This window comes from Botryllus schlosseri, chromosome 10, assembly GCF_051294905.1.
Source record: "Botryllus schlosseri isolate E-star chromosome 10, Bs_hap1, whole genome shotgun sequence".
In the NCBI taxonomy this organism is placed as follows: domain Eukaryota; kingdom Metazoa; phylum Chordata; class Ascidiacea; order Stolidobranchia; family Styelidae; genus Botryllus; species Botryllus schlosseri.
This window is the reverse complement of record NC_137245.1, coordinates 23,214,690-23,238,949: the sequence shown is the minus strand read 5'-3', so window position 1 is coordinate 23,238,949 and position 24,260 is coordinate 23,214,690. Positions and strand designations below refer to the sequence as shown.

General features: G+C 40.8%; 3 protein-coding genes across 11 annotated transcripts in view; 1 reads left to right on the top strand and 2 right to left on the bottom strand.

The window, feature by feature from the left end:
* Positions 1-3,504: 3,504 nt before the first annotated feature.
* Positions 3,505-6,827, bottom strand: LOC145448187 (dehydrogenase/reductase SDR family member 1-like). Of its 2 annotated transcripts, none has more exons than XM_080326536.1 (8): positions 6,147-6,827; positions 4,767-4,916; positions 4,616-4,695; positions 4,420-4,552; positions 4,221-4,349; positions 4,067-4,136; positions 3,909-3,995; positions 3,505-3,822 (listed from the first exon to the last, which is right to left on the bottom strand). In XM_080326536.1, exons 1-8 carry the CDS (start codon positions 6,294-6,296, stop codon positions 3,809-3,811), a joined length of 813 nt encoding a protein of 270 aa, XP_080182662.1. In that variant the 5' UTR covers positions 6,297-6,827; the 3' UTR covers positions 3,505-3,808. The 2 variants fall into 2 exon arrangements, with proteins under 2 accessions (XP_080182662.1, XP_080182661.1); XM_080326535.1 differs by having other exon boundaries at positions 3,505-3,838; positions 6,147-6,805.
* Positions 6,828-7,006: 179 nt separating this feature from the next.
* Positions 7,007-24,260, bottom strand: part of LOC145448185 (aprataxin-like) — a 137,337-nt gene continuing 120,083 nt past the window's right edge. Inside the window, exons 1-8 of one of the 8 annotated variants that reach the window (XR_013917826.1) lie at positions 16,954-18,151; positions 16,246-16,409; positions 15,913-16,154; positions 11,789-11,970; positions 9,241-9,344; positions 8,883-9,026; positions 8,621-8,699; positions 7,291-7,349 (exon numbers count right to left, since the gene is read on the bottom strand). Coding sequence is in view for 6 of the 8 variants with exons in the window: in XM_080326528.1 (XP_080182654.1) it covers positions 7,280-7,349; positions 8,621-8,699; positions 9,241-9,344; positions 11,789-11,970; positions 15,913-16,154; positions 16,246-16,409; positions 16,954-17,102 (990 nt within the window). In the remaining 2 variants the exon portion in view is untranslated. Of the gene's footprint in view, positions 7,350-8,563; positions 8,700-8,882; positions 9,027-9,240; positions 9,345-11,788; positions 11,971-15,912; positions 16,155-16,245; positions 16,410-16,949; positions 18,152-24,260 lie in introns of those variants that run through there. The other 7 variants (XR_013917825.1, XM_080326529.1, XM_080326532.1 and 4 more) reach the window with 7 other exon arrangements.
* On the top strand, positions 12,221-15,917 carry LOC145448189 (uncharacterized). The gene is made up of 5 exons (XM_080326538.1): positions 12,221-12,796; positions 13,406-13,807; positions 14,316-14,505; positions 15,054-15,253; positions 15,323-15,917. The coding sequence occupies exons 1-5, from the start codon at positions 12,790-12,792 to the stop codon at positions 15,358-15,360; spliced, it is 837 nt and encodes a 278-aa protein (XP_080182664.1). The 5' UTR covers positions 12,221-12,789; the 3' UTR covers positions 15,361-15,917.

The following is a 24,260-nucleotide window of genomic DNA, read 5'->3' as shown; positions in this document are numbered from 1 at the left end:
GATAGACAACCTACGAATAATTCACGTCTACATTATCAGGTGATAGAGAATCAAGAGATGCATGTAGTAGATGTATTTTTGCCAGGCCAGCATGCTGTAAAAGCGTGCATGCAGCTATATGTGCAGTGACGAAAGAACAGATACCTTTTGATATTACTAAAGGTTTTCCCAATTGCATTACGGACTACATCGCAGTTACAGCATTGGAGAAATAATTGAACAATGGGGCTGCTAAAAAACATTTTTTCAAATTTTCCGGCTACTTCTTAAAATTGTTAGATTGCCTAAAAAGAACAAATTTGTCTCAATTCCAACCGGTAGAAAGCAATGCTATGAGAGAAAATTTTGGATTAATTACGAATAGAGATTTTCGAATTTTACCGACTACCTCATGATATTGTTAGATTGTGTGAAAATATGATTCATAGCAAATTTGGCTCAAATCCAACTAGAAGAAGCGAAGTTATTAGAGTAGGATATTTTTGATATGAAAAAATAGTCGGCTTACTACTAGTATGTAATTATATTATATGAAAGAATTTCTCACTAAAAATGCTCCATTAATTTTCAAATCCAAATTATCTCCTTTGATATCATTGATTCTACTTTTTAAAATTTAGCCAGATTCAGTGTTCTTTTAATGCAACATAACAATTTTATCAAGTATAGCCACCCCGTAAAATAAAAAAGAAATTATTTTTGAACAGCCCTATTGTACAAACATCTCGCAACATTAGCCATTCATTATTACTCACGTGCACAATGCACATACCTAACAAAATGTCAAATGGACGGAGGGTATTGTGTGTTTTCACAGACGGTAGATCAAATCAATGATGAGTTACACTTCAAAAATACCAAAGTGATCCTCAGATATACTAAAGCGGCATGACCTTAGAATATATCCACATCTACTGAATACACGTTCCACTGGTGCACTAGATGCAGGAATTGACAAGCATTTCAGAACCTTACTGAAGAGCATTGGATTCCCATTCTTTCTAGTCTCCCAAAAATGCAAAGGATCGTCGCCTTCAAATCTACACATGAGCTTATCAGTTTCCTCCAAGTACTTGACCATCTGAGTCATTGCATTGGCTCAATTGATATGTGCTTCGATTGTTGCTTGTACGTACAATTGGAAAGTCTTGAGTACTTTGATTGCGGAGGATTTATTGCCTCTTCATCAAGGGATGATTTTGTACAATGCATTGCTACTAAGTACCTTGTCTGTAGTTTTTTACGGCGGCATATCTGATATCAGACGAGTGCAACGAAAGCAGTGGTGACAAATAGCGATGTCGGCAGAATTCGTCAGATGCGTTGATCTAGCCATTGCCATTCGCATATTTCTTCGTCTTCAAGTCATATAAAATGAGCCAAGTCAATGACTTGGGTCGAGTCATGCGTAATGACTCGAGTACGAGTCGAGTCAATCCAAATATTGACTCGAGTCGAGTCATTTTCCCATTTCAAGAAAATGACTCGAGTCAAGTCGAGTCACAAAAAAATCGTGACTCGAGTCTGACTCGAGTCATTACAACCCTGCTGTTCACCGATGGATTGTCATAGGAAATCAAATCAAAATGCTGTCACATATACTATCTATCATGTATTCGGATCAGTAATATATTAGTTATTATTACCTAACAGATCAGTCAATATGATATCTTATTGTTAAATTGTTCATTCAACGTAGGCCTATATATTAATTTATCCTGTCATATTGAATAGGACAACTTATATAATAATCTACCGCAGTGGTTCTCAACCGCCGGTCCGTGGCAACTTTCCTGGTGGTCCTCCAAATATAGGCTATATCAGACTTCTATATCTCGATTCCAAAATGCAAGAAGTTGGATGCTTTTCCATAGAGAAATGAAACATCTAATTTTAAATGGGTTTATAATTTGGAACGCATTTTTCAGTACGGTATCGTAATATAGAGTTCGTGCTCTTGTTTGGACTCTGCGCGTCGTAATATAAAGTTCGTGCTCTGCTTCGGACTCTGCGCGCGTCAGAATGCTGCAAGTGTTGTAAAAATCCATTTAAAAGTTGCCCGCAACTCGTAAGCATACTATTAAACTAATTTGGTCAAGTTTTGACAGTACGATATAGCGACAATTAGCAACAGAATAGAGGCTACAAAACAGCAAATTTGCATTTCCCTTTAGTTGCATTGTCGTACTGGCAATTTGGGTGAATTTTGATTGTTATTGGAGGCTTACCGATCCGCAGTACTTATTTGGAAGTTTTGCTGGTCCGCGAGGTCAAAAGGCAGTGATGTAATGACTCGACTTGAGTCCGACTCGATTCACTATTTTCTGATAACTCGACTTAACTCGAGTCATTTTGTCAAACTACGGAAATGACTCGACTCGAGTCAATCTGCGTGTATCGACTCGACTTGGACTCGAGTCATTGCGCGTGACTCGAACCAAGTCATTGACTCGAGACTCTGATGGTCAAGACCAACATTTCATTTTATAATTTCGAAGAATTGTGAATTATCCTAACCACCACCCTTCTGAAATTGCGTCTGATCGGTACTGGTACTTGAACATTCGACCAGAAACTGCTAAAAGTGAGGAAAATTTGCATATTATAAATGCGAAACATTCGATATGACCAAACAAACATAGTTAAGTAAAGTGAGTTTAACAAGACTTTAACTGGAAACTGAGCAGTCAACATAATGACTTGGACTCGGAGTCGAGTCTTAATACCATGACTCGGACTTGACCCTCTGCTCGATGACTCGACTCGGTGGTGAATTGAAAAACAATAAATTGAAGTTGACTTGTGACTCGGAGCCTGAATTGTGACTTGGTTACAACCCTGCAAAAAGGTTGAGAACAATTCTAGCCTATATATCCTGATAACTATAAATTAATGAATAATAATTTGCCTATTCCATCACCGTAAATTCGATATAGGATAGGTACATATAGGTAACCTGAATAACTCAAGATATTCCATATTTATCTTACTACTCATCTTACCATAAACTATTACTGTATAATATAGGCTACAGTGGCTCTTGGTGAAACCGGATTATGAATTGAATTTAACTACGTAGATGATAGAACGGGGATTCTCCACCGGGGTCGGCGAGGCAAGAGGGTTCCGAGTAAGCCTCTAAATTTCCAGCGTGATTCCACATAGCACTATGGTAATAATTGCATTTTGCAGTATAGCATACAGGTACAGGCCCTACAGTTAATATATTTACACAAGACAGATGAGGGTTGCGCGATAATTGATCTACATTTAATCTACTTGAATGGGTCGATTGCGGGGGTTAAGAACCACTGTGTTATAGGCCTAGTGACAGAACGAACGTGGTCGTTACGACTTCGGATCCCTTAAAATATGAATTCATCATGTCCATGTTACATCGCGTCTTCTGTATCGCATAGTATAATAGGTATCTCGAAGGAATGAAACTAATACATTTTGGCTATAATTATGACTATACGGATGTATAATGTGTAATAAAACGCGTGTGGTCGACGATGTTTATTGCCTGCGATAGTCGTAAATACATGCATGAAAATTAAATTTTTTCAATGAATTTGGTCAAGTGTTTTAAACTCAGGCGATCAATGTCTGTCACTCCGCGCCCATCTCCTTTAAAGCAAACAATCTTTCGAAAAATACTTGGCGGGTTGCCGTCTTACGCCTTCATTATAATTCATTCACGACGTCTTCAGAACTTCAATAACTTTCACCAGGAACATCGGTATCCGCAAGCAATCGGGGATGAACTTCGACAGCGTACGATATCCGCAAGAGTAGAGCACATAGTTTAGTTGAAACATGCTGGGAGGAATAGCACCTGATATATTTTGAGGATTATAGAATGACCATGACCAGGCTAACCAAATGATTTCAACATTTTTGCATACCGGTCTCATCCGTAATACAGTAGCGTCTTCCAATGTCGGTTGTAAGCAAAGTCTTCCCGGTCTTCGACATAAGTTCAACTTTTGATTCTGTTACGACACAACCCATGTGAGTATTAGATGACAACATTCAAGAGCAGTCTCAGAAGTTTTTTGCAGACCTGACATCAATGCTGCTACTGTTCTGCCTACATATGTAGGCGTTTCCGCTTTTTGCGCATACGGCCCCAACTGAATATAGGCATATGAATATGATTAGTGATAACAATGTATCGACTATTCAGAGATGTTGCTTCACTCCTTATACTACATTACCTTCGTCCAAATGCCGTCTTGAATTCCCTTTCTCATGAGTTCCGTCCTCACGAGACCTGGCATAAGAGACACAAAAGCGATACCATGACTCCTTAATTCCAGGGAACAGTCACGGGCCATTCGCTCATTCTACAAAATATGGTACGAGTCAGGGTAGTACACTATACTGTGTTAGGTGTCACAGCAATATTTCGCTTACCGCGGCCTTTCCTATTCCGTAAGCGGCCGAGAATAAATATCGGATTCCGCCAATCGAAGATATATTGATGATTACACCTGTTTTATTTTTTACCATCATTCTTGCTGCATATGTGGAGCACAGGTAGTGGTTTCTGCATAAAATGCATTATGCAAGTATACTTCGCTATCTTACTCGTCGAAAAGAATTAAGCTACCTCAGTCCGACGTTATTGACGATATCCCAAGTATCATTGGATTGTTCCCAAAACTTGCAGTTAATGTTGCTTAATATATGCTGGAATGCGATGACAATATGAACAGGGAATCAATGGTGATTGTGAGGGAATCAACAATGATTTTTCATACATTGACTGCAGAGTATACGTTGTTCACGAGTAGATCTAACTGTCCATTATTTTGTTCGCGAATTTGACGAAAAACATTTTCCACTTGCTCATCGTTTTCGTGATTGCATTGCAGAGGGATACATGTTCCACTGCCACCACTGTTTTCTACCTGTGAGAAATTAGAATGAGTCAGGGTGTGTGGGTGGTTACGGGCGTAGGGGCCACAGGTTAATATCATAAAAAATGTGAAAATGAACTTATACAGCCGTATAAAATAATCGAAAATAATACATGCATTTGATCAGTAGGCTACGACAACGTTAACTATGAATTTGCTCTCCAGTAGGCTACTAGTATCAGTTAATTAAATAATTTCACCAGATTAAAACACCACAAGATACAATGAAGAGATAGGAATGTGTCGAAGCGACTTGGAGTAATCAGACACCCACCTGGGTAGACGATATAAAGAAGAGGCACCTATATGAATAAAGAGTAGGCCAATGGAAGTTAACACAAAAAGAACAAGCGGCAGCCTAGCATGTTTTCAATAACGCACAACGCATATATTCAACACTTGTATTTTTTGAGTTACCGGCACTAATTTACCCGAAATCCGGACTTGCATTAGCTAACGTAGGACTAACAGCTAAAAGCGTAGTCAGGGGGCGAACGACCCCTTCACACAGTCCGAACATTTCCCAGACATACCCCAGACGTGAGGTCCGAGTGTCAACACGGTCCGAGCATACCCCAGACATGATGTCCAAGTGTCAACACAGTCCGAACACACCCCAGACATGTTGTCCGGGTGTCAACACAGTCCGAACATACCCCAAACATGATGTCCGAGTGTCAGCACACTCCGAACATACTCGAGACATGGTGTCCGAGCAGCAACACACTTCCAGAAGTCCAGAACCTCCCCGTTCCCGCCATCAGAAGATGCTTTGACGGATTAACTGACGTCATTTGCATCAGTTCGCGCCAACGATCGAGGATCATTCGACTCGCCGATCGATCCGCATCACTGAGCTGAGAGGCGATTACGCGACAGTGTCGATCGCGGATCCGAATATCGGCGATCATGGCTATCTGCGGATTATTTTTGATAGCGATCTATGCAACCGACCCTCAGTCAGAACTGTAGAAAAATGCACTCACTCTGTTCGCCTAAAAATACTTGATAAAAAAGGCAACAAGCACGTATTGTTACGGCTTCTTGCATAAATAATGGACGAGACTTCCCTATACACCGACGCAAAACATAACGATACGCGAGCTAGCCGGTTTCAACCTTGAGTTCACAGCACTATAAACAAGGCCGCGCGTATATTACGATATATATTCGCATCTTCAATACGTCATCGAAATATCGCTCAATATCAGCACGTATTACCTCTTTGTTAAGCTCTTGCATCAAATCTCCATTTCTCCCGGTTACGTAGCATTGCGCTCCATGAACAGCTAGCTGCACCGCAATACCTTTACCTAATCCCCGCGAGGCACCAGTCACCAAACAAACCTTACCAGACAAATCGATCACCATCTCGCTTCGTAAACAAAACTAAGTGTCGAAATGGCATGGCATACAGAGCAACTTCCTGAAATCAACGCCGTTTCTCGAAGTAAATTATGTCGGCTATCTGCAATAGGCTTACGCTTCCAATACGACTATTAGGCAAGAACGTGGATAACTGAATATAGAAGAGTAAAACATGTTGTTTTCGTTACGAAGACTAGAATAGAACCGAGTGATCAATCTGCAGGTGCAGAATCGGTGATTCATCAAAACTTTCACGCGCCGGAATGCTGATTTCGACTTGGCGCCACACAGTAACACTGGCTTCAGAACTTGCCTCGTGCATACTTGCAGTCCATCTCCAATCTCCATAATTACTGCACTTGTATCGAAATACCTGGTAACACGTCTCTGAAGTTCGTTCAGCGTTAACGAAATCGCGGCGCTTAGTTTTAACTATCGGTGGGCATCACGATTCCAGTTGTAGCGTCGCCTAGTTATTTTCCTGTACCGCAATCCTACGCCATCTTAATTTCTCAGCGCGACAGCCTCTAAACCTCGATCGGTCGACGAAAACATGCTGCACAGGCCTGCGAATATTCATGTAGACGGCATTTTGGCGAAATAGTAATCTGCCCGCAGCATATGATCACAACTAGCGATGAAATGTTCAGTTGTTCACAGTCGAGGGGGACAGTATTAATTGAATTCGCGATTATAAGATTACTCGATACTCATTTCGAATTCATCATTAACGTTTTATTCCATCCGCTGCACTAATGTAGTAAAACACCGCGGAAAATGTAACAGCGAATTGCAAGCAGTAGATCACAAATTCATCATCATAAACAAATAAGCATGCATTTCCATCGTTTTGAGACGTGCCATTCGGACCATGACGAACATAATTTTGGCGAAACACGCCAACTGGCGAGGTTCTGGCCGGGTACTACACGTCGGTGAACAGAACAGTGTGAACGCCAGTAGGGGTAACATCATTGCAGTTGGCGTCAACGGCAGTCTTTGATGTGCTTCTTGAGTTGCGGCATGTTCTTCAACTCCGTATGGCAAATGTGACACCTTGAAGAGCAAGCGAACATGAAATTCGGTGCAGTAACAGTATATATTTTGTAAAATTGCCGTATTTGTATTGTCATACGGGTCGGTTTTATTAGGAATTTTTATCAGTTCAATACACCACAAAATGGCGATACAATGAAAAGATAGCAAGGTGTCGAAACGACTTGGAGTGGTCTTTGAAATCAAACACCCACCTTGGCCTAGGCGATTCAAAGAGGAGGCATGAACACTAGGTGTGTTCAAAAATGACTTTTTTTCTCAACTTTGGTTCAATTCCAAACCAGTGGAAGCGGAGTTATTGCCGTCGAAAAATTTGGATGATCAATAAAATAGTATTTACGGTGGCCAACTTTTTAATTATTTATTATAGGTGTTCGTGTGCCCACCGTAAATACTATTTTATTCAGATCCAAATTTTTCAACGGCAATAACTCCGCTTCCACTGGTTGGAATTGAGCCAAATTTGGTGAACATCGTTTTTATAGACAACCTAACACATTCATGAGGTGAACAGAAAATTTTGACATTTTTAATTCATTTATTTTTATATAATAAATAGAAACTTTCTTTTCCTGTAGCATAGCGGCTACACGTTGGAATTGAACCAAATTTGGTGCGTAGGCTTAAATTTGGTAACCTAACAATTTTAACAAGTACAATTTGAGAGAAAAAGTCATTTTTGAATACCCCTTATGAACACTGAATGAAAAGTAACAGAAGGTAGTATAAAAAAGCAAGCGACAAAAACGAGGTGGCATGTCACGGTAGGCCAGATCGACAGGTCAGGTCGTGGACCGGTAATCTTGAGGACGGACTAGTATTCATTTAGTAGAAATTGCTTGTATTCCGACTTGAACGTGGACACCGGATAGCCGGCGGCATACTGTTCCACACGTCAGAGGTCAGGCATATTTGATAGAGCGATCACCTTTTATGCCGATCATACGATAATTGGACGTGTCATTGACTTGTTTTGCGTTGCAACAATTTATCTTGCGATATCAAAAGTAGCCGACTTACGATTGTCGATTTACTATACTAAAAGTATGCAACACCTCGACTAATATACTCAGTTACTCACCTAGAAATGAGTATGTTTCAGACCTTTTCTTTTCTACTTCAAATAGCTATGGCATAACTTGGAAATCGCTATTTGTAATTGCGTAAGAATTTACGATATGACCTCTACCGGAAAAGCAAAACAAACTGACTACCTCTCCCAAATGTGATTCGCAGTGGCAACATGAATTGATGAAGTCAAACCATATTACCGCAAAGCGTTCTTTAAAAGTTCAGTCATGTGCCGCCTGTTCTTCACTTTGCCTTCGGTTTTGATCTCGTGTATTATGTCTGAAACACAAATAAAACACAAGACCGTTCAGTTCACCCATCTCAAGATATGAACACCGTGTGTTAGTGTTACCACCGGCCAACCCCTTGAGCTAATTCGATATCATCACATTCACATAGGGTTACACTATTTTGGAATCGGGACCGTAGGACACTTTTATCAAACCATAAAAGTTAGCTCACCGAAATTGAAAACAGCTGATTTTGAGATATTTACTGGAAATCTTGTTGTGTTGACGAAAAAAAAGTTCATCACTCTGCCTCGACTTCCGAATTACCCACTTTTGACCTATAGGGCTGTGACCACAGTGTTGACACCAGTGTTGACTAAAAAAAAAGACATTCTTCCGTTTTGACTCCCGTATAACCCGTCATACAACTCTTAGGCCGAAATTCAACGTCTTCCGTGGTCTTTCGGGGCATTTTAAGCTAAAAAGGAGCACAATTTGTCAAAAAGGAGGACGTTTGGACGAAGTGAGGACATTTCTTCAAAAAAGAGGACGTAAGGTAAACCTACATTCACATGCCATGTAAGACCAACCTTCCGCATCCACAAAGTATTCAGTGGTGAAAGAATTCCAATGTTTCTTCGTTTTTAGCGAGGGCGAGTCGAAGTCTTGGCTGATGACGTGCATATGGAGATGGCTGAAAGTAAAAACAGCGATTCACAACACGTCTGTCATTTTACTCCAGGACGATACTCTTCATTTTTATTCCGTATTTGCCGACTTGTAGCACGGCCCACTTCTAGGCTTTTTATTAGACACCGTTCAGACTTGGGATTCTCAAAGTGAGGGCTATGGAAAATTGGAAAATTGTAGAATTAGTGAAAGTTTAGTTATATTTGTTATCTTCATATATTCAAAAATAAATTCATATTATCGAATTATACCTAGGCTACATAAAGCTTTTCATCCGACTCCGACGAGATGTAGTGCACGTGTGGAGTCACAATGTACAATTCGAAAATGGGAGGGAAAACGGCAGGGTTGTAATGACTCGACTCACGACTTGAGTCACGATTTTTTAGTGACTCGACTTGACACGAGTCATTTTTTTCAAATGCGTAGAATGACTCGACTCGAGTCAATCTTTGTATTGACTCGACTTGTGCTCGAGTCATTATGCATGTCTTGAACCAGCTCATACGACTCGATACTAGGACGGCCAAGACAGACATTTCATTGTAACTTCGAAGAATAGTAAAGTTACTGCATTATTGGCATTTCATCTATCATTCCTGACACTTGAACATATGGCCAGAAACTGTTAAAACTGAGGAAAATTGCGATATTATGAAAGAGAGCCATTCTATATCACTGGAGCAGAGTTGAAAAAGTGGTGTGAACCGGATTGAATGGAAAACTGAATAGTGAACATAATGACTTGGACACGGACTCGAGTGGAAACACTCGTCCTCCCTCTACTAGCTGACTCGGGCTTGACTCGGTGGTGAATTGAAAACGACTCCACTTGGCTCGAGTCAAAACTATAGAACTGAGATTGACTTGTGATTCAAAACCTTGTGACTTGATTACAACCCTGGGAAACGGCAGCTTTTATCCCCTAACTCAGACAACCTACGGCCAACAGCAACGAAAATAATTTCGATGATCGATATCAGAGGAAGTTAATGCTGAAGTAACCAAGTATTCCGGCAGTGTCATACGTCGTACGCCTTGGAAAAGGGTGTGCATTAAACTCGGACTGAAGTGCATCTGATGTAGATTTATGATGGCCTAATTCGGCAGATTGTATTATTGTTACATAAAATTATCTACTATTGCAATTTATCATCAATTGTCAACAGCCTTTGTAAGTATACGGAACCACGGCAACGAATCTAGAAGGTCTAAAAATGTCCGGCCTTGAAGTCTTTTTACATAATGTAAGAGTAACAAGAATTGATTGTATTATTGGATTTATTGTTCTGACATCGCAACTTAGGTACAAGACATGGCCTACTATGTACTGTACATTGTACAGCTAACATAATAAAAAATTATTTCTCCCCTTCTCTGTAGTATCCAATTCAATGGTTCGAAGCGGGCCCAGATTGGTTATATTATTCCCCACCATAGTGGAACCAAAACCCAAATCACACAGTGGATGCGGGGATTTGATCATTGGGTTTGGCGACGTGAGTGGAACAGCGAAAGTACACAAGAGTTACACTATCTTCCAGGGCCGTAACTGCCGCACCCCAAACCCCCAGTCAGGGGGGATGTCCCTACAGGTCTTCATTTAAATATGGTTAGCACGAGAAAATGTGCATATTTTAGAGAAATAGGCATATCGGCGGCTGCGATTACCGCATATTGTACAGAACTATGACTCTGGGATAAGAGGTGGACCACAGAACATTTTCAAACCCGGAAATGGGCCAGGGGCCACGGCCAAAAGCAGGCTGAGAACCTCTGGCTCAGACGGATCACGAGGCAAGGAGGAGCCTAGATAAACCTTCAACACTTGGGCAGGAAAACCAGTAAGCCTATGCCAGAGGTGGTCAAAGTAGCCAGCTGCCAGCTGTATCTTTTTACTCAATTGTAAGTAGGAGTTTAAAATGAAGGGTGTGACAAGTATCAACTAAGAAGGTTCACTAAGTAGAAGTTTCGCATACTTTTAGAAGTTGATCTGAGGAGACTTTAAACAGCAAGATTTTATCTTAGCGATAAGCTCAAAATGACTTACCACACTTGAAAAATGATAAAATTTTTGAAAATATCTCAAGTCACCATGATACAGGGGATATTGCACACGGTTCTTATTACAAATCCACTCAAGAAAGTGATGCAAAACAACCCAAACTACTTTCCCCTTTTCAAAATACAGATTGCAAAAACCAAGTGGTTCTCACCAAAAAAAACGGTTCAAGTAGAAGTGGAAGTAGTCGAAAAAGAACACCAAAAAACTCCAAAATGTAGAAGTACTTCGTGACCACCTCTGACGTAGACTGGCAAGAATCTAGCCAAAGAGTTTGAAAAGGACTGAAAAAGACAGGTTATCAGACTACACGTGATTATACCATCATTCTTACAAAGATAAGCGAATTTATTTAAAAAGTGATGACCAGGTCAGTCAGAACAAACCTCATGCTAGGAACTGCATGATATCCGTATCTGAACCTCGTTTTCGTATCATCGTCGCAACTTCTTTTCGCAATGTCTCTCCCAACCTTCCACATATGATCCAGAAGAGATGCGTGTGCAGAGTTCAAATGTACAGTGGAGACAATATTTTCAACTGGCATGACCAGAAAATGGAATTTTGCCTAGGAAAAATACAAGCTTCAGGCAAGAAATTTACATAATGTTGATTGTTTAAGTTTTGATGTAAATTTGTCTTCATTGTGGAGTAGTGGTTGTCAGGGTTGAAGAAAACCAAATTTTTCTGAGCAATTTTTCGACTGCACGGTCAATTGATTTCGCAGCCACATCAAATTCCACTTAATTTCCTGACATCATATTTCAGTTGGCATAAATATTTTTAACAAGCCGAAAGTAGTATTTGGCTGGAAAATGAATTGTTTTTAGAGTGAATGCACATCAGCACCAAGGTGCTACAGCCGCTATATCATGATATTACATCTTTAATGGATTTATAAGATATTTTTCAAGCTGCTGAACTACTGTACTTTGCAAAGTAGGTCTACTCTATAGCGGAAGAGGTCTTGCCTTGCTTTCCTGTACTCGAGTACCATTATATTCATTGCTTATTCACAAGTATTCTTGGTTTACAAGGCAAGAGGCAACACCCTGTTTAAAAAACACTGATCTCATTGCAATTCTCAGAAAAACATACGATTCATTCAATGGCAGATGGTCATTTATGATTAATTGAATGTGAGAACACGATCAATGCCTATCTTCCTCCCTGCCTCAGTGGAAATGGCCGCGGAAGACCGCATGATTAATACAACAAATCATACGTTAGTCACTATTGCTTTGTAAATTGTTCGCAGTGCAGATAATAGCGATTTGTACAGTGAACAGAGCACACAGCCAAATCGTTCCTTCACTGCGTACTGCACTGGAATATCTTAATGAATTAGCCAGGATACAGGTTCACCTCAAAAAATATCATCGTAAAAATGGAAGGTTAGTGATGATTCAGAATGTGCATGTGAATTAAGGTTTGATGGTAGGTAAACTGTTAGTAGTGCTGGTTGGTAAATTAGATCAAAAACACAAAGCATAAGCAGATATGGGATATCTTGTGGGTTGTGATATGAGTGGGGCTGGGCACAAGAAGTGCTAGTGCGTCCTAGAATCCAAATCATGTATCAATTGTAATGTAGTGAGATGTTTCAAGTAACATAAACACAAGTTTTCACACTGAGAGTGATTTCAACAACGAAAAATATAGTCTTGAAACTTTCTTCCATCGTGAGATCCTAGAAATCTCGGTCGTTTGTGACCGTCATTTTTGTGAGATGGTGATCAACACACAACACCGTCACAAAGCGCTATGAAATAATTATGGTCAAGAAACACTAAGATTTCGACGACGTGTTACTGGCATTGTTTCCTTGTGTCCACAACAAAGGATAATTTGCAGGTCAATATTACTGCTGTGACATCATAATAGGCGGCACTGAAATACTGACTTGAAGCTTCATACTCAATTCAGAATTGAATCAAGGAGGCATTTGATTAGGCCCCAGCTTCACCCGTATTAGGCAACACCTGAATTGAGATCGATTACAGAATGGCTCACCTTTGAAGGACAAACTTTCTCATTCACAACAATAATATCGAGAGGCCATGGACAAGCAGAACAGCTGTGCCAACAAAACAATTCACATCTTGCGGAAATAACTTCGACGGAGCAGGAAGAATTCATAGATTCCGTAATCGACACACGCAACATATCGCAAAACACGAACTGTTTGTGGATCGGACTGCAAAACTCGACTGGGGAATGGATGTGGCCATCGGGCAAAAAATTGGAATACGACAATTGGGAGCCGGGAGAGCCGAATTTGCTTGAAACCCAACGATGCGTCAACAAGCACATCGCTGGCACATACAAGATAAGAAAGACGTGGTTCAACGAGTACTGTGACAGCGGCGGACAATCGTGTGGGCGAATATGTCAGAAGCCAGTCGGTAATGTACCATAATTATTTCAGAGCTTGCTTGCCGCCCAGCATGCTGATATTTATGTTACAGTCGAAAGAAATTAGATTTAGACTACTGTAATAATAAACAGAGGTGGCCAGTAGCACAGTATTTCTCCTTTTTAAGAGTGCTCCAGTAGGTTTTGCCTACTTACTCAAGTGGTATTGTTTATAGACTTCTTCCATTTCTACATTAGACAATAGTTTTGGGATGCGTTTGCATCAATTTTAGGAATGAAATTGTCATGACAACCGGGCGAAAGAGCCCCTTCATCGTGGTAACCAAACACATCTTAAAAAATTGCATCTATCCGCGCTTTCATTGGTTCTTTTATGTTGGCCGAGAAGATTCACCTCGCATTTCAAAAAAGTGTGACTTGACTTCACTCTAGTCCGAATGTGCAATGACTCGATATGACTAGCGGCTCGAAGGCAGCGACTTGTTCCCAAATATCCAAACACTGCCTGCTCGGGAGCAAATGGAATTGCTTTTACAGATACAAGTGCCGTTATCCAGTCCACTGATACCATCGGCAATGTCACAACTGTCACAAGCGCCGTTACGTCCGCAAGCACACTGACGAACATGAATCGTGCGCAAGGAGGAAACTTTCCTGTTGCAGCCGTTGCTGTCCCAGTCGTTTTGCTCCTACTGATTTTAGCTTTGGTGGTGTTTCATCTTTACAGGTAGGCAATGCTACGCCTTGCAATCTAAAAATTTCCTGAGCCCGTTAAGAATGAAGTGACAATCTCGAGTGAAACCCAATCTATCAGTACATCTCAAAACGATATAGAATGAGGTGGTCAGTATATAATTATACTCTTTTAGAGTAGGCTACTCGAATAAGTTCTACCGGTATCTATTTGTAAGGCTTACCATCGTCACTTCCATTATTACTTCAATAGTTTTCCATACTTTCTGGTCACTGTTAAATTCACGTAACTGGGAGATGTAGCCAACTTACAGTGTCGACTGTCACACGAAAAATACCAGGATAAACTATTTAACGATGGAATCAAAGGCTTTTAATTAGCAAATGGACCCCCGAGTGGTAGAAGGCTATTGTTAATAGCCTGTTGTCAACGAATCAGATTGCTACGCAAAAATCCAGTGAAAAAATTGACGATTTCCATAAATCGCAATATTTGAACCGTAAGCTGATGCAAAGGCAGGAGCCTTTGAAAACTAGCGCGACAGTATATTGAAAAGGTGATATTGAATTGATAACTTGCAGAAAAAGAAGTGGCTCAAAACCAAAAAGTGACGTTGTGCTCAAATCTGAAGCGGTCAGCGGTCCGAATCGAGCAAGAACTGAGAATGCAAACGGCGCTTGGCATGATTTGGGTGAAGTGGAAGGCGTGGAATCCTGGGATAATGATCATGATAGCTTTGCAAATTCCGGTCCGGAGTTGGATGAAGATGAAACACCGAACGGTGCGTAATACGAATTGAAATCATACACAAAATAGAGTCCGTAATCAATAACCATCATTTGCTCAACAGTTTCAGCAGGCGACCCGCCTGCGGATATTGAAGTTTGACATACCAAGCACAAGTCTTACGCGGATGTTATCTCTTAGCAAATGTAGTCTATATCTTGTGTACAGCTTATTTGCCAACGTTACAGTACCGTACTACATAATTAGTATTTGACGCTTTTGATGATTTTATGAAAAGAATGGGTGTCACCCTACTTTTCGAGAGTTATATCTGTCCCTATGGTAATGTAGGTATCGGGCAACTCTGGACACCTGTACGAGAAAGGGTACTCTGTAGTGTTGGTGTGATTTGTGAAGACCTGCGTGTTCGCTTCTTGGTGAAAAAAGTAGAAAAGTTGTGTTTCCTGAAGCACCGTTATGGCTGTAGGATTAGAAGCACTATAGTTTCTTACTCAGCTTGAGTTTTAAATAAATGAAGTTGATATGGGATATATTTTTCACTTTACTGCCACTTCTTACAACTTTCAGTCGAAATATATCACATTTTTATATTGGCTTTATTGGCAAAAATGTCACTTTGGCAGTGTCGTTATTGGCACAAAATACTGACATCGGTTGAGCTCTAGTTCTATGTAAGGGATTATTGACACCGACCTTTGGGTATTTATCTTTAATCACAATGACTCGATCATCCTTGTACACTTGCAAGCTAGAATCTGTCATTGAAGACTTCAGTCCTTGACTCCAATGGGATGACTTGCTTACGGTGGCCCGGGGAGGTCCCACATCTGCCGCAGTGCCATTATCGAAATTTTCGCTAGTTTTGTTTTTTTGCGAGTTGTGCATATTTTCTCGCGATTTCAGAGACGATGTTCCTTTTTTGTCGCACTTTCGATCTGAAATTATTCAAAAAGAAAAAAAAAGGTGTCATAGTACAGCTTGGTAGTGATTTTTTGCCCACAAATGGCCATAGATCGTGAAAATTACCATCAACATCTTTAGGAGACAAATATATGGACAGTTTGTGAGGGTACTTCATACCGACTACATGCAGTATTTTACCGACGGACAGCTTATCAGTTTTACCCTGCCCAATGTTGATACCGTCAATCTGTGAAGGGTTGGCGCCAAGCTGCTTCACCATTGCATATCTGGAACAAAACATATACCAGTAACAAAAGTAGAAGTTTTGCTAGAATTTAAGCAAGTTTGATGTGGATTCTATTTTCGAAAACAGGAAGTGCGTGCAGACATAAAGGTTATTAACAGTCGATCACCATTAGTTGATATCGACCACTTAATGAAATTTCAACAGATTGAAACCACTGTAAAGTCAGCCAGGGCAAGCCAAATTTCTCCATTCTTTGTTCACCAGGACTAAGTCTGCAACAGATCTGTCTTCCTCCATGTAGTTCTTAGTACTGAGGAAGGAGCAACCTGGTGTGAGTATTGCTGCATTTAAAACAAGCTTCAAAAGACGACGTGTGTTCATGCAGCCTTTTTACCAGGCACATATCTTACTTTTTCAATTCCTAAACACACCCAGATACTAATAACAAATGCTCAACATCATTTTGTATTAATTCTACACAATGAAAAAGGCCAATTTTTTTATTGTTACCTATTCATTATTATTGTTAGCCTATCTAACGACAAAAATATCGCATGTACCATCACAAGAATCAACTGACCTACTTTTTGCTGTGATTAGCCACAATTTGAAGCTGGGTTCTTGAACATAATTTATCCAAAATCTTAGTCCCGGCTGACCTACCAATTGTAACAGCGACCCCATCCAGTAACATAATCGGTTCATGGGTATGATTGCAACATTGCAAGTACATCGCTCTCGATAAAATTTACTAGCAATACAGTAGCTGAACGCATCGAGAAAGAGTAAAAAGACATTACGTTAGCGGAAAAGACTTGTGATGCAGGGTTTGGAAAACAAATAAGTTTATTAGTACAGGTAGATAGAGCAAATACATCTCTCTATGTTACTCCATAATTTTGCTTCTCTGGATGACTGCGGACAGGTATGCCAAGATCCAGTCAAACGTATCGAAGAATTTTAAAATTCAGGCATACAGGCAAGACACTAAAATTTTTTCAAGAGCAACAAAATCATTACACGGTGGAGTCAAAATAAGGATTTGAAAATGCACCAAACAAAAAGCATATTCATATTACTAACAATACCAGCATACTATGTCCTATATTGCAAATTTGAGATTTATATATCCTATCACGAAAGTTGGGACTCACGACTTCAAACTATATGCAAATGTATCGACGATTGCACCCACACGGGCTGCATTTTTTCAAGGCATAGGCATGTCTTTCATTGGCGTTAGACCCCGAGGTGCGCTATCATTTTAGTAATTGGTATTGAACAGTATATTCATATTGAAATGAACCCAAATATTTTCAGCTGACACTCGTCAGGGCTAGAGTGGAATTGGTGACAACGTCACGCAGAACTTTCTGTTTAATTACATGATTATTCTAGGCAGAAAAGCTTTCATCACGCAGGATTTATTTCATAAAATGAACCAAAATTCCATAGGGGCGTCAGGGGTAATTGTCAGTAACCAGTAGAGAATGGAGAAGAACATCGTATATCAGAAATCGTATCACAAAATATGACATCAACAGCATGAAATTTCGACTACGAGAGCGTTTTATGTCCTATTTTTAGATGGTATACATGAACTCTTTTTGTTGGCTGGTGTATTTTGATGAAAGGCAACTCCAAGGCACACAAAATGACAATTAGCCCTGACGCCGGTTGGCCGAAACATTAGGGTTCATTTCAATACGAAAATACTGTTCGATTATGTATTGAAGTTCTGTACCATCAAGAAGCTGTCCAAGTAATTGGTATGTAACTAAACTTGTTTTTTTACAACGTGCGCACAGTCCAATGCTCCTCTGACGACCTTGTAATTGACTTGAGGTAGATCTTGGCGACCTTTTCCCTCAATTAATACTACATTGTGTTCTTGTAGATTATGACCTTCGCCGGGGATGTACGCTAGCACTTCTCTTCCATTGCTAAGTCGAACTTTGCAGCATTTTCTATTAGCACTGTTGGGTTTCTTCGGTTTACGAATTAATAGTCTCAATATTACACCTTTCATGTGAGGTCTTTTATCCATTTTTGAAGCCTTTTTCCGTTTTGCTATCACATCAAACATCATGCCGCATGCAAAGTGCTGGTCCATGTGATAGAAATTCCGATATTTTCCCTCCCATTTCATGTCGACAGAATTTGTTTGAAAATTGCGAGACGGGTATGATTGGTCATTCTGGAGTAATTCCACAATTCGCCCTATCCTAACGAACGGCGCAACTGAGTTCACATGTGCGGAAATCCCACGAAGACGGTGAAAACCGTTCCGAGCAAAATTCATTTTCACGCTGAAATTAATCGGTAACACGCAAAAGTCACAAGTCAAAACTATAGTCAAAACATAGTGTCCTATATGGTGTCGACACAAGCAAATCGCACGGTTCAATGAAATTGTATCACGTCACAGTTTCCATTTGGCTACAGGCAATTTGACGGTGATTTTTGACCGACTTGCCGAGCATCAAATTTGATAAAACGGGTATCAATCGAAAGCTGCCGCCGTACTGATTACGAAAATATAAATTTTATTCCGCTCGCGGCCCTGGAACCCCCACAATCAGCCTCTAATTTTTCATTGTTATGGAGATTGGCATTGGGACGCAACAATGCTGTCTGGCGAAACGACAGACGCAACAATACTGTCTGGCTCCCTTTTTCTCGAGCACCTGTCTCGTTTCGCTAGACAGCATTGTTGCGTCCCAATGCCAATCTCCATAACAATGAAAAATTAGAGGCTGATTGTGGGGGTTCCAGGGCCGCGAGCGGAATAAAATTTATATTTTCGTAATCAGTACGGCGGCAGCTTTCGATTGATACCCGTTTTATCAAATTTGATGCTCGGCAAGTCGGTCAAAAATCACCGTCAAATTGCCTGTAGCCAAATGGAAACTGTGACGTGATACAATTTCATTGAACCGTGCGATTTGCTTGTGTCGACACCATATAGGACACTATGGTCAAAACAATATAATTGTGCTGCAGTGGATATACTCAGATATCGCAGGTAGCGAAGCGAGTTCATCATCATCATTGGTTTATTAGCAATTTTATCAGTTCAATACACCACAAAAATGCTATACAACGAAAAGACAGGAAGATGTCGAAGCGACTTGGAGTTGTCTATGGAATCAGACACCCACCTTGACCTAGGCCAGTAGTTCTTAACCCTTTTTCCTCCAGCGCCCCCTTTCAAAACTTTCCGTGCTCTAGCGCCCCCTCCCACCCCATATTTTAAAGACTGTAATAAAAACAATGGCTAAGAGCATAGCAATTTACAGCGTAGCTACGCTGTAAATTGCTATGGTAAGAGGACGGGCCGTAACAGCACTTCGTCTGCCTCGGGCCGCAATAGAGCGATAAACTATAGATAACTAACCTCCGTAGGTTAGTTATCTATAGATAAACCAAACATATGTGGGGCTTTCCCCCAAGACCCCCGCGTCGCGTGATTTTGATGTTGAGCGAAGTTTTATGTGGCCTGGTCGTCCAGAAAGTTTTTTTTTTTATAATGGATGAATAAATCGGTCAAAATATTCGTAATTACATATATATATATATCGCTATAATTTTTTATCCTTCACCGGTAGCGTTGAATTAGCTGTTGTCTTGGAAAATGTAAGGCACGTAATTAATAATTAAACATATTCGGACGGCCCGTTGGTACAATTACTTCGTTGCATGTTGTTATTTTGTGACCTCCTATCCGCTGGCTATATAGTCAAAAGATATTGAAATCGCATAAACGTACTAAACTAAAATAAGCACACGATTCGAAATTGATATTACTTATGGCAAATAATTTTTATTTGCTGGATGTTATTTGTCCTGTGGGGTTCTGTAGCAGACCGCTGGTCCTTTGAATTCCATGTCCCTCGCCTGGTATCTGTTATGAAGGAAATATACTGTGCTCTTGTTAGGATTTCACTATATCATGACGACCATTAGAACGCTACTATCTCTTCTAGATTGCGGAAGCTCCGTAGGCATTGTTACGCCAAACAGTCCTAGCTATAGTGCTGCCTTTTTCCTGTGCTAGAACTTTATTAGTCCGCTCTCATTGGCTAAAGCATTACAATCCCTTGCATTGTTACGAATTTTATGGGTATAGAAACCCACGTTTTCTCTCATGTCTCCCCTTGAGACTTGAGATTCATCTACGCAACATCGACGTACGCTTCTCCGAAATATATCTGTAACGAGTGCATCTGCCCGGCTAAGAATACTCAGACGACAGGACAGCAAGTCGCAATCAGCTACGCATTGCTTCAGGCACCACGAGCCTTCTGTTACAGTTCAGATTGTCACGACATGATAATTCGGCACGAGCCATTTATACACCTATGGACAATTAAACATATTTATATCTAAATTTACGGTGAACATGAGGGCAATTCTTTTTAGTGTTTTTTCGCTGACGATGTTTTGGCACACCTCTCGGAGTCCCATATTGGCCGAAACTTCATGTGTCTTTGTGCATTGTGGCGTGGTAAGAGCCGACGCCGAAATGCCTATTTATATTTTCGATAAATAATGCGTATATTTTCGTCGTGGATGTTAACCTAATAATTTAAAATTAGGCAACGGTAATTCGCGCGCAGCGCGAAAAAAAGTAAAACAGTTGTATAGATCGTCAAAAATTGATGAGTAAATTTTGTAGAGAACATATGTAGCAAACATCGTCGAAAAATTCAGAGATTTGACATGTTTTGTCAAATCCTAATTTGCTCTGAAAACTCGTTAATGATATGTTTTACTATACTAAACGACCTACTGCGAAACCATTTTGCTTCAGCGCCCCCCCCATACCGTCCCCTGAGCCCAGCGCCCCCTAATCGCCCCCTGAGCGTTTCCGCCCCCTTCAAAATCCAAATCGCCCCTTGGGGGGAGCTGGAGGCAAGGTTAAGAACCACTGGCTTAGGCGAAGTAAAAAGGAGGCATGCACAGTTGCACACCGAATGAAAGTAAAGAAGACAGTATAGAAAAAAAGCGACAAGAATAGGGCGACATGTCATGGGAAGCGAGATCGATAGGTCAGTCGCGGTCCGGTAATCTTGAGGATGGACTGTATATATTTAGTAGTAATTGCTTCTATTTCGACTTGAATGTGGACATGTTCGTCGACTGTCGGATGGCCGGCGGGATACTGTTCCACACATCAGGTCCGGCATATTTTATAGATCGATGATCTTTCCGGTCGATCATATGATATTTGGACGACGTGGACGCGCGTGTGTTGTACTTGTGCGCTTTTGATTCCGAGGTAAAGAAGTCATTGAAATATTCGGGGCAACGACCGCAGTGGAACTGATACATAAACTTAGCGATTTCTAGTTTCCGCATATCTTCTATGTTTAGGACGCCGAATCTCTTCAGCAGCGACTTGTTGGATGGGCAGCCAGGCCCCTTTGGGGCCCTAGCTATGATTCGGAGTACTTTATGCTGTAGTTTTTGCCGTGGCTTGAGTGCAGTTTTACTGGCAGCCCCCAACAGAGGATGCCATAATGTAACCTCGATTGGATCAAGGATTTAATGAGTATCAGAAGAACCCCTGTTGGCATGAAGCGCCAAGGCTGTAGAACAGGCCGCACTTCGGTGATAATTTAGTGTCTAGGGACTGAATATGACTCTTCCAGGACATGTTCCAGTCCAGTAAAACCCCGAGATATTTGCCATTATCTGTGTTGGAAACGGGCTGACCAGCGATGTTAACAGTTGGGTTATTTTATGAATTTACTGTCAGCAATTGGGATTTCGAATCGTTTACGCAAAGGTTATTCTGGGCCGTCCACGCGTGGACTTAAAGCATTAGTCACGGCATCGGCTCTGCCGTCGAAGATGCGGAAGAAAGGAGGTGAGTATCATCAGCGAACAGTGTGGTGTTCAATGAGGTTTCAAAAATGTCGTTGACATATGAGGTAAAGAGGACAGGTCCAAGTACTAAGCCTTGGGGTACACCACAGGTCACCAGGTGAGGATAGGACAAGGTGTTTGAAATCGCAACCATTTGTTGGGGTCCAGTGAGGCAACTTTTCATGAGCTCAAGTTGTGGGCCCCGAAGTCCGTAACGCGCCAATTTCGAAATGAGAATTTTATGATCCACGCAGTCAAACGCTTTTTTTAGATCGAGAAAAATGCTACATCCCACATTTTGCTTCTCTGGGATATCATAATACTGTTCGGCCACTGCTGTTAGGGGGGCATGAGCGGTTTGATGTTTGTTTCGGAAGCCAAATTGTTGAGGGGAAATGACAGGCATTTTTGCAAGGAATGAGGATAGGCGGTAGAGGAGAAATTTTTCGAATACAACCCCGATGAATGGGAGAACGGATATCGGACGGTAGTTGGTGACATTAGTTCTATCCCCAGCTTTGTGTACAGGGACTACTCTGGCTTTTTTTTAAAGCTTGGGTAGACTCCCTTTTCTATCATGAAGTTGAAAAAGGGGGCCATATATTGACCGATATGGTAGGGTTTCCATACGTCCGGGTTTTCCCGGACATGTCCGGAATTTCACTGTTCAAACTAGCGTCCGGGAGGAGTTTCTAAAATAAGCCAAATGTCCGGAATTTTGAAGACTTGGCGTAGGCTCATAACTTTTTCGTAAATCAGCATAAAAACAATATTTTTTGGGAAAATTTATGCTAATGCATGATATTATTCTTCGTGCTGCGCGTGAGTTGCTATCGCATTTATTGATTTTAATATGGAGACTACCACCCTCGCAAAAATGGAATAAAATATAAATAAAAACAACCTTCATTTACTGGAATAAGCCTAATTGTAATCGCAATTATAGGAGAGCGGTATATTCCTAGAGATCGTTAAATCGTTTAAATGCTTGATTCAAAGATAGCGGTTCCAAACGGTGGGGGGGGGTCGTCTGCCTTTATTCTGGGGCTTGCGAATATGTTGAATGTAAGCAGCTTCCAAAATAGCCCGTGAGTAAGTCTGGGCAAAGGTGCTGACTTCTTTTAGTAATCAGCTCGTCAAATTTTGATCTGGGCCACGGGACATTTTCAAATTGGAGATGGAGTCGCGACCATAAAAGGTTTGAATCCACTGGATGTTGGGTGTTTATAAAGTTGCACCGGCATTAGGCTGATAAACAATCCTATCGGTAGGACATGAACATGACTCAACCATGTGCAATTACGCTCCCTGTATTTTGGAACTCATCATCCTTCACCAGCTCTAACGCTAACTCCGATCATGTGTTAGGAGCAGACATGGGGTGATTACTTCACGAATGTAATCGATTGCGATTACGATTACTTGTGAATCCCGCGATTACGATTACGATTACAGCAAAATCAGGAAGTAGTCGATTACGATTACGATTACATTTCAAAAGTAATCACGATTACTCACGATTACATTTGTTTTGCTTCTTATAACTAATATATTGGAAGAGATATTGGAAGACAATATGAGGTTTTCGATGAAAATAAGGTCTAATGATATAACAACTTTCTTTATAAATCATACTTCATCATCATCACCATCATCATTGCTTTATTAGCATTTTTATCAGTTCAATACACCACAAAAAATGCGATACAATGAATAGAGAGGAAGATGTCGAAGCGACTTGGATTAGTCTATGGAATCAAACACCCACCTTGGCCAAGGCTATGTAAAGAGAAGTCATGCACATTGAATGAAAGTAAAGAAGACAGTATAGAAATAGAATAGGGCGGCATGTCACGGGAAGCGAGATCAATAGGTCAGTCGTGGTCCGGTAATCTTGAGGTTGAACTGAATTTATTTAATAGTCATTGCTTGTATTTCGACTTGAATGTGGACATGCTCGTCGACTGTCGGATGGCCGACGGGAATCTGTTCCACACATCAGGTCCGGCATATTTTATGA

Coding starts and splice junctions, on each gene's coding strand:
- LOC145448187 (XM_080326535.1), bottom strand. CDS start 6,296: ATGGTGATCGATTTGTCTGGTAAGGTTTGTTTGGTGACTGGTGCCTCG. Junction 4,917..6,146: donor TGCAAGAGCTTAACAAAGAG/GTAATACGTGCT, acceptor AATTTCTCACAG/GTAGAAAACAGTGGTGGCAG. Junction 4,137..4,220: donor AAGACGGCATTTGGACGAAG/GTAATGTAGTAT, acceptor GCCTATATTCAG/TTGGGGCCGTATGCGCAAAA.
- LOC145448189 (XM_080326538.1), top strand. Junction 13,808..14,315: donor AATATGTCAGAAGCCAGTCG/GTAATGTACCAT, acceptor TTGCTTTTACAG/ATACAAGTGCCGTTATCCAG. Junction 15,254..15,322: donor TGAAGATGAAACACCGAACG/GTGCGTAATACG, acceptor TTTGCTCAACAG/TTTCAGCAGGCGACCCGCCT.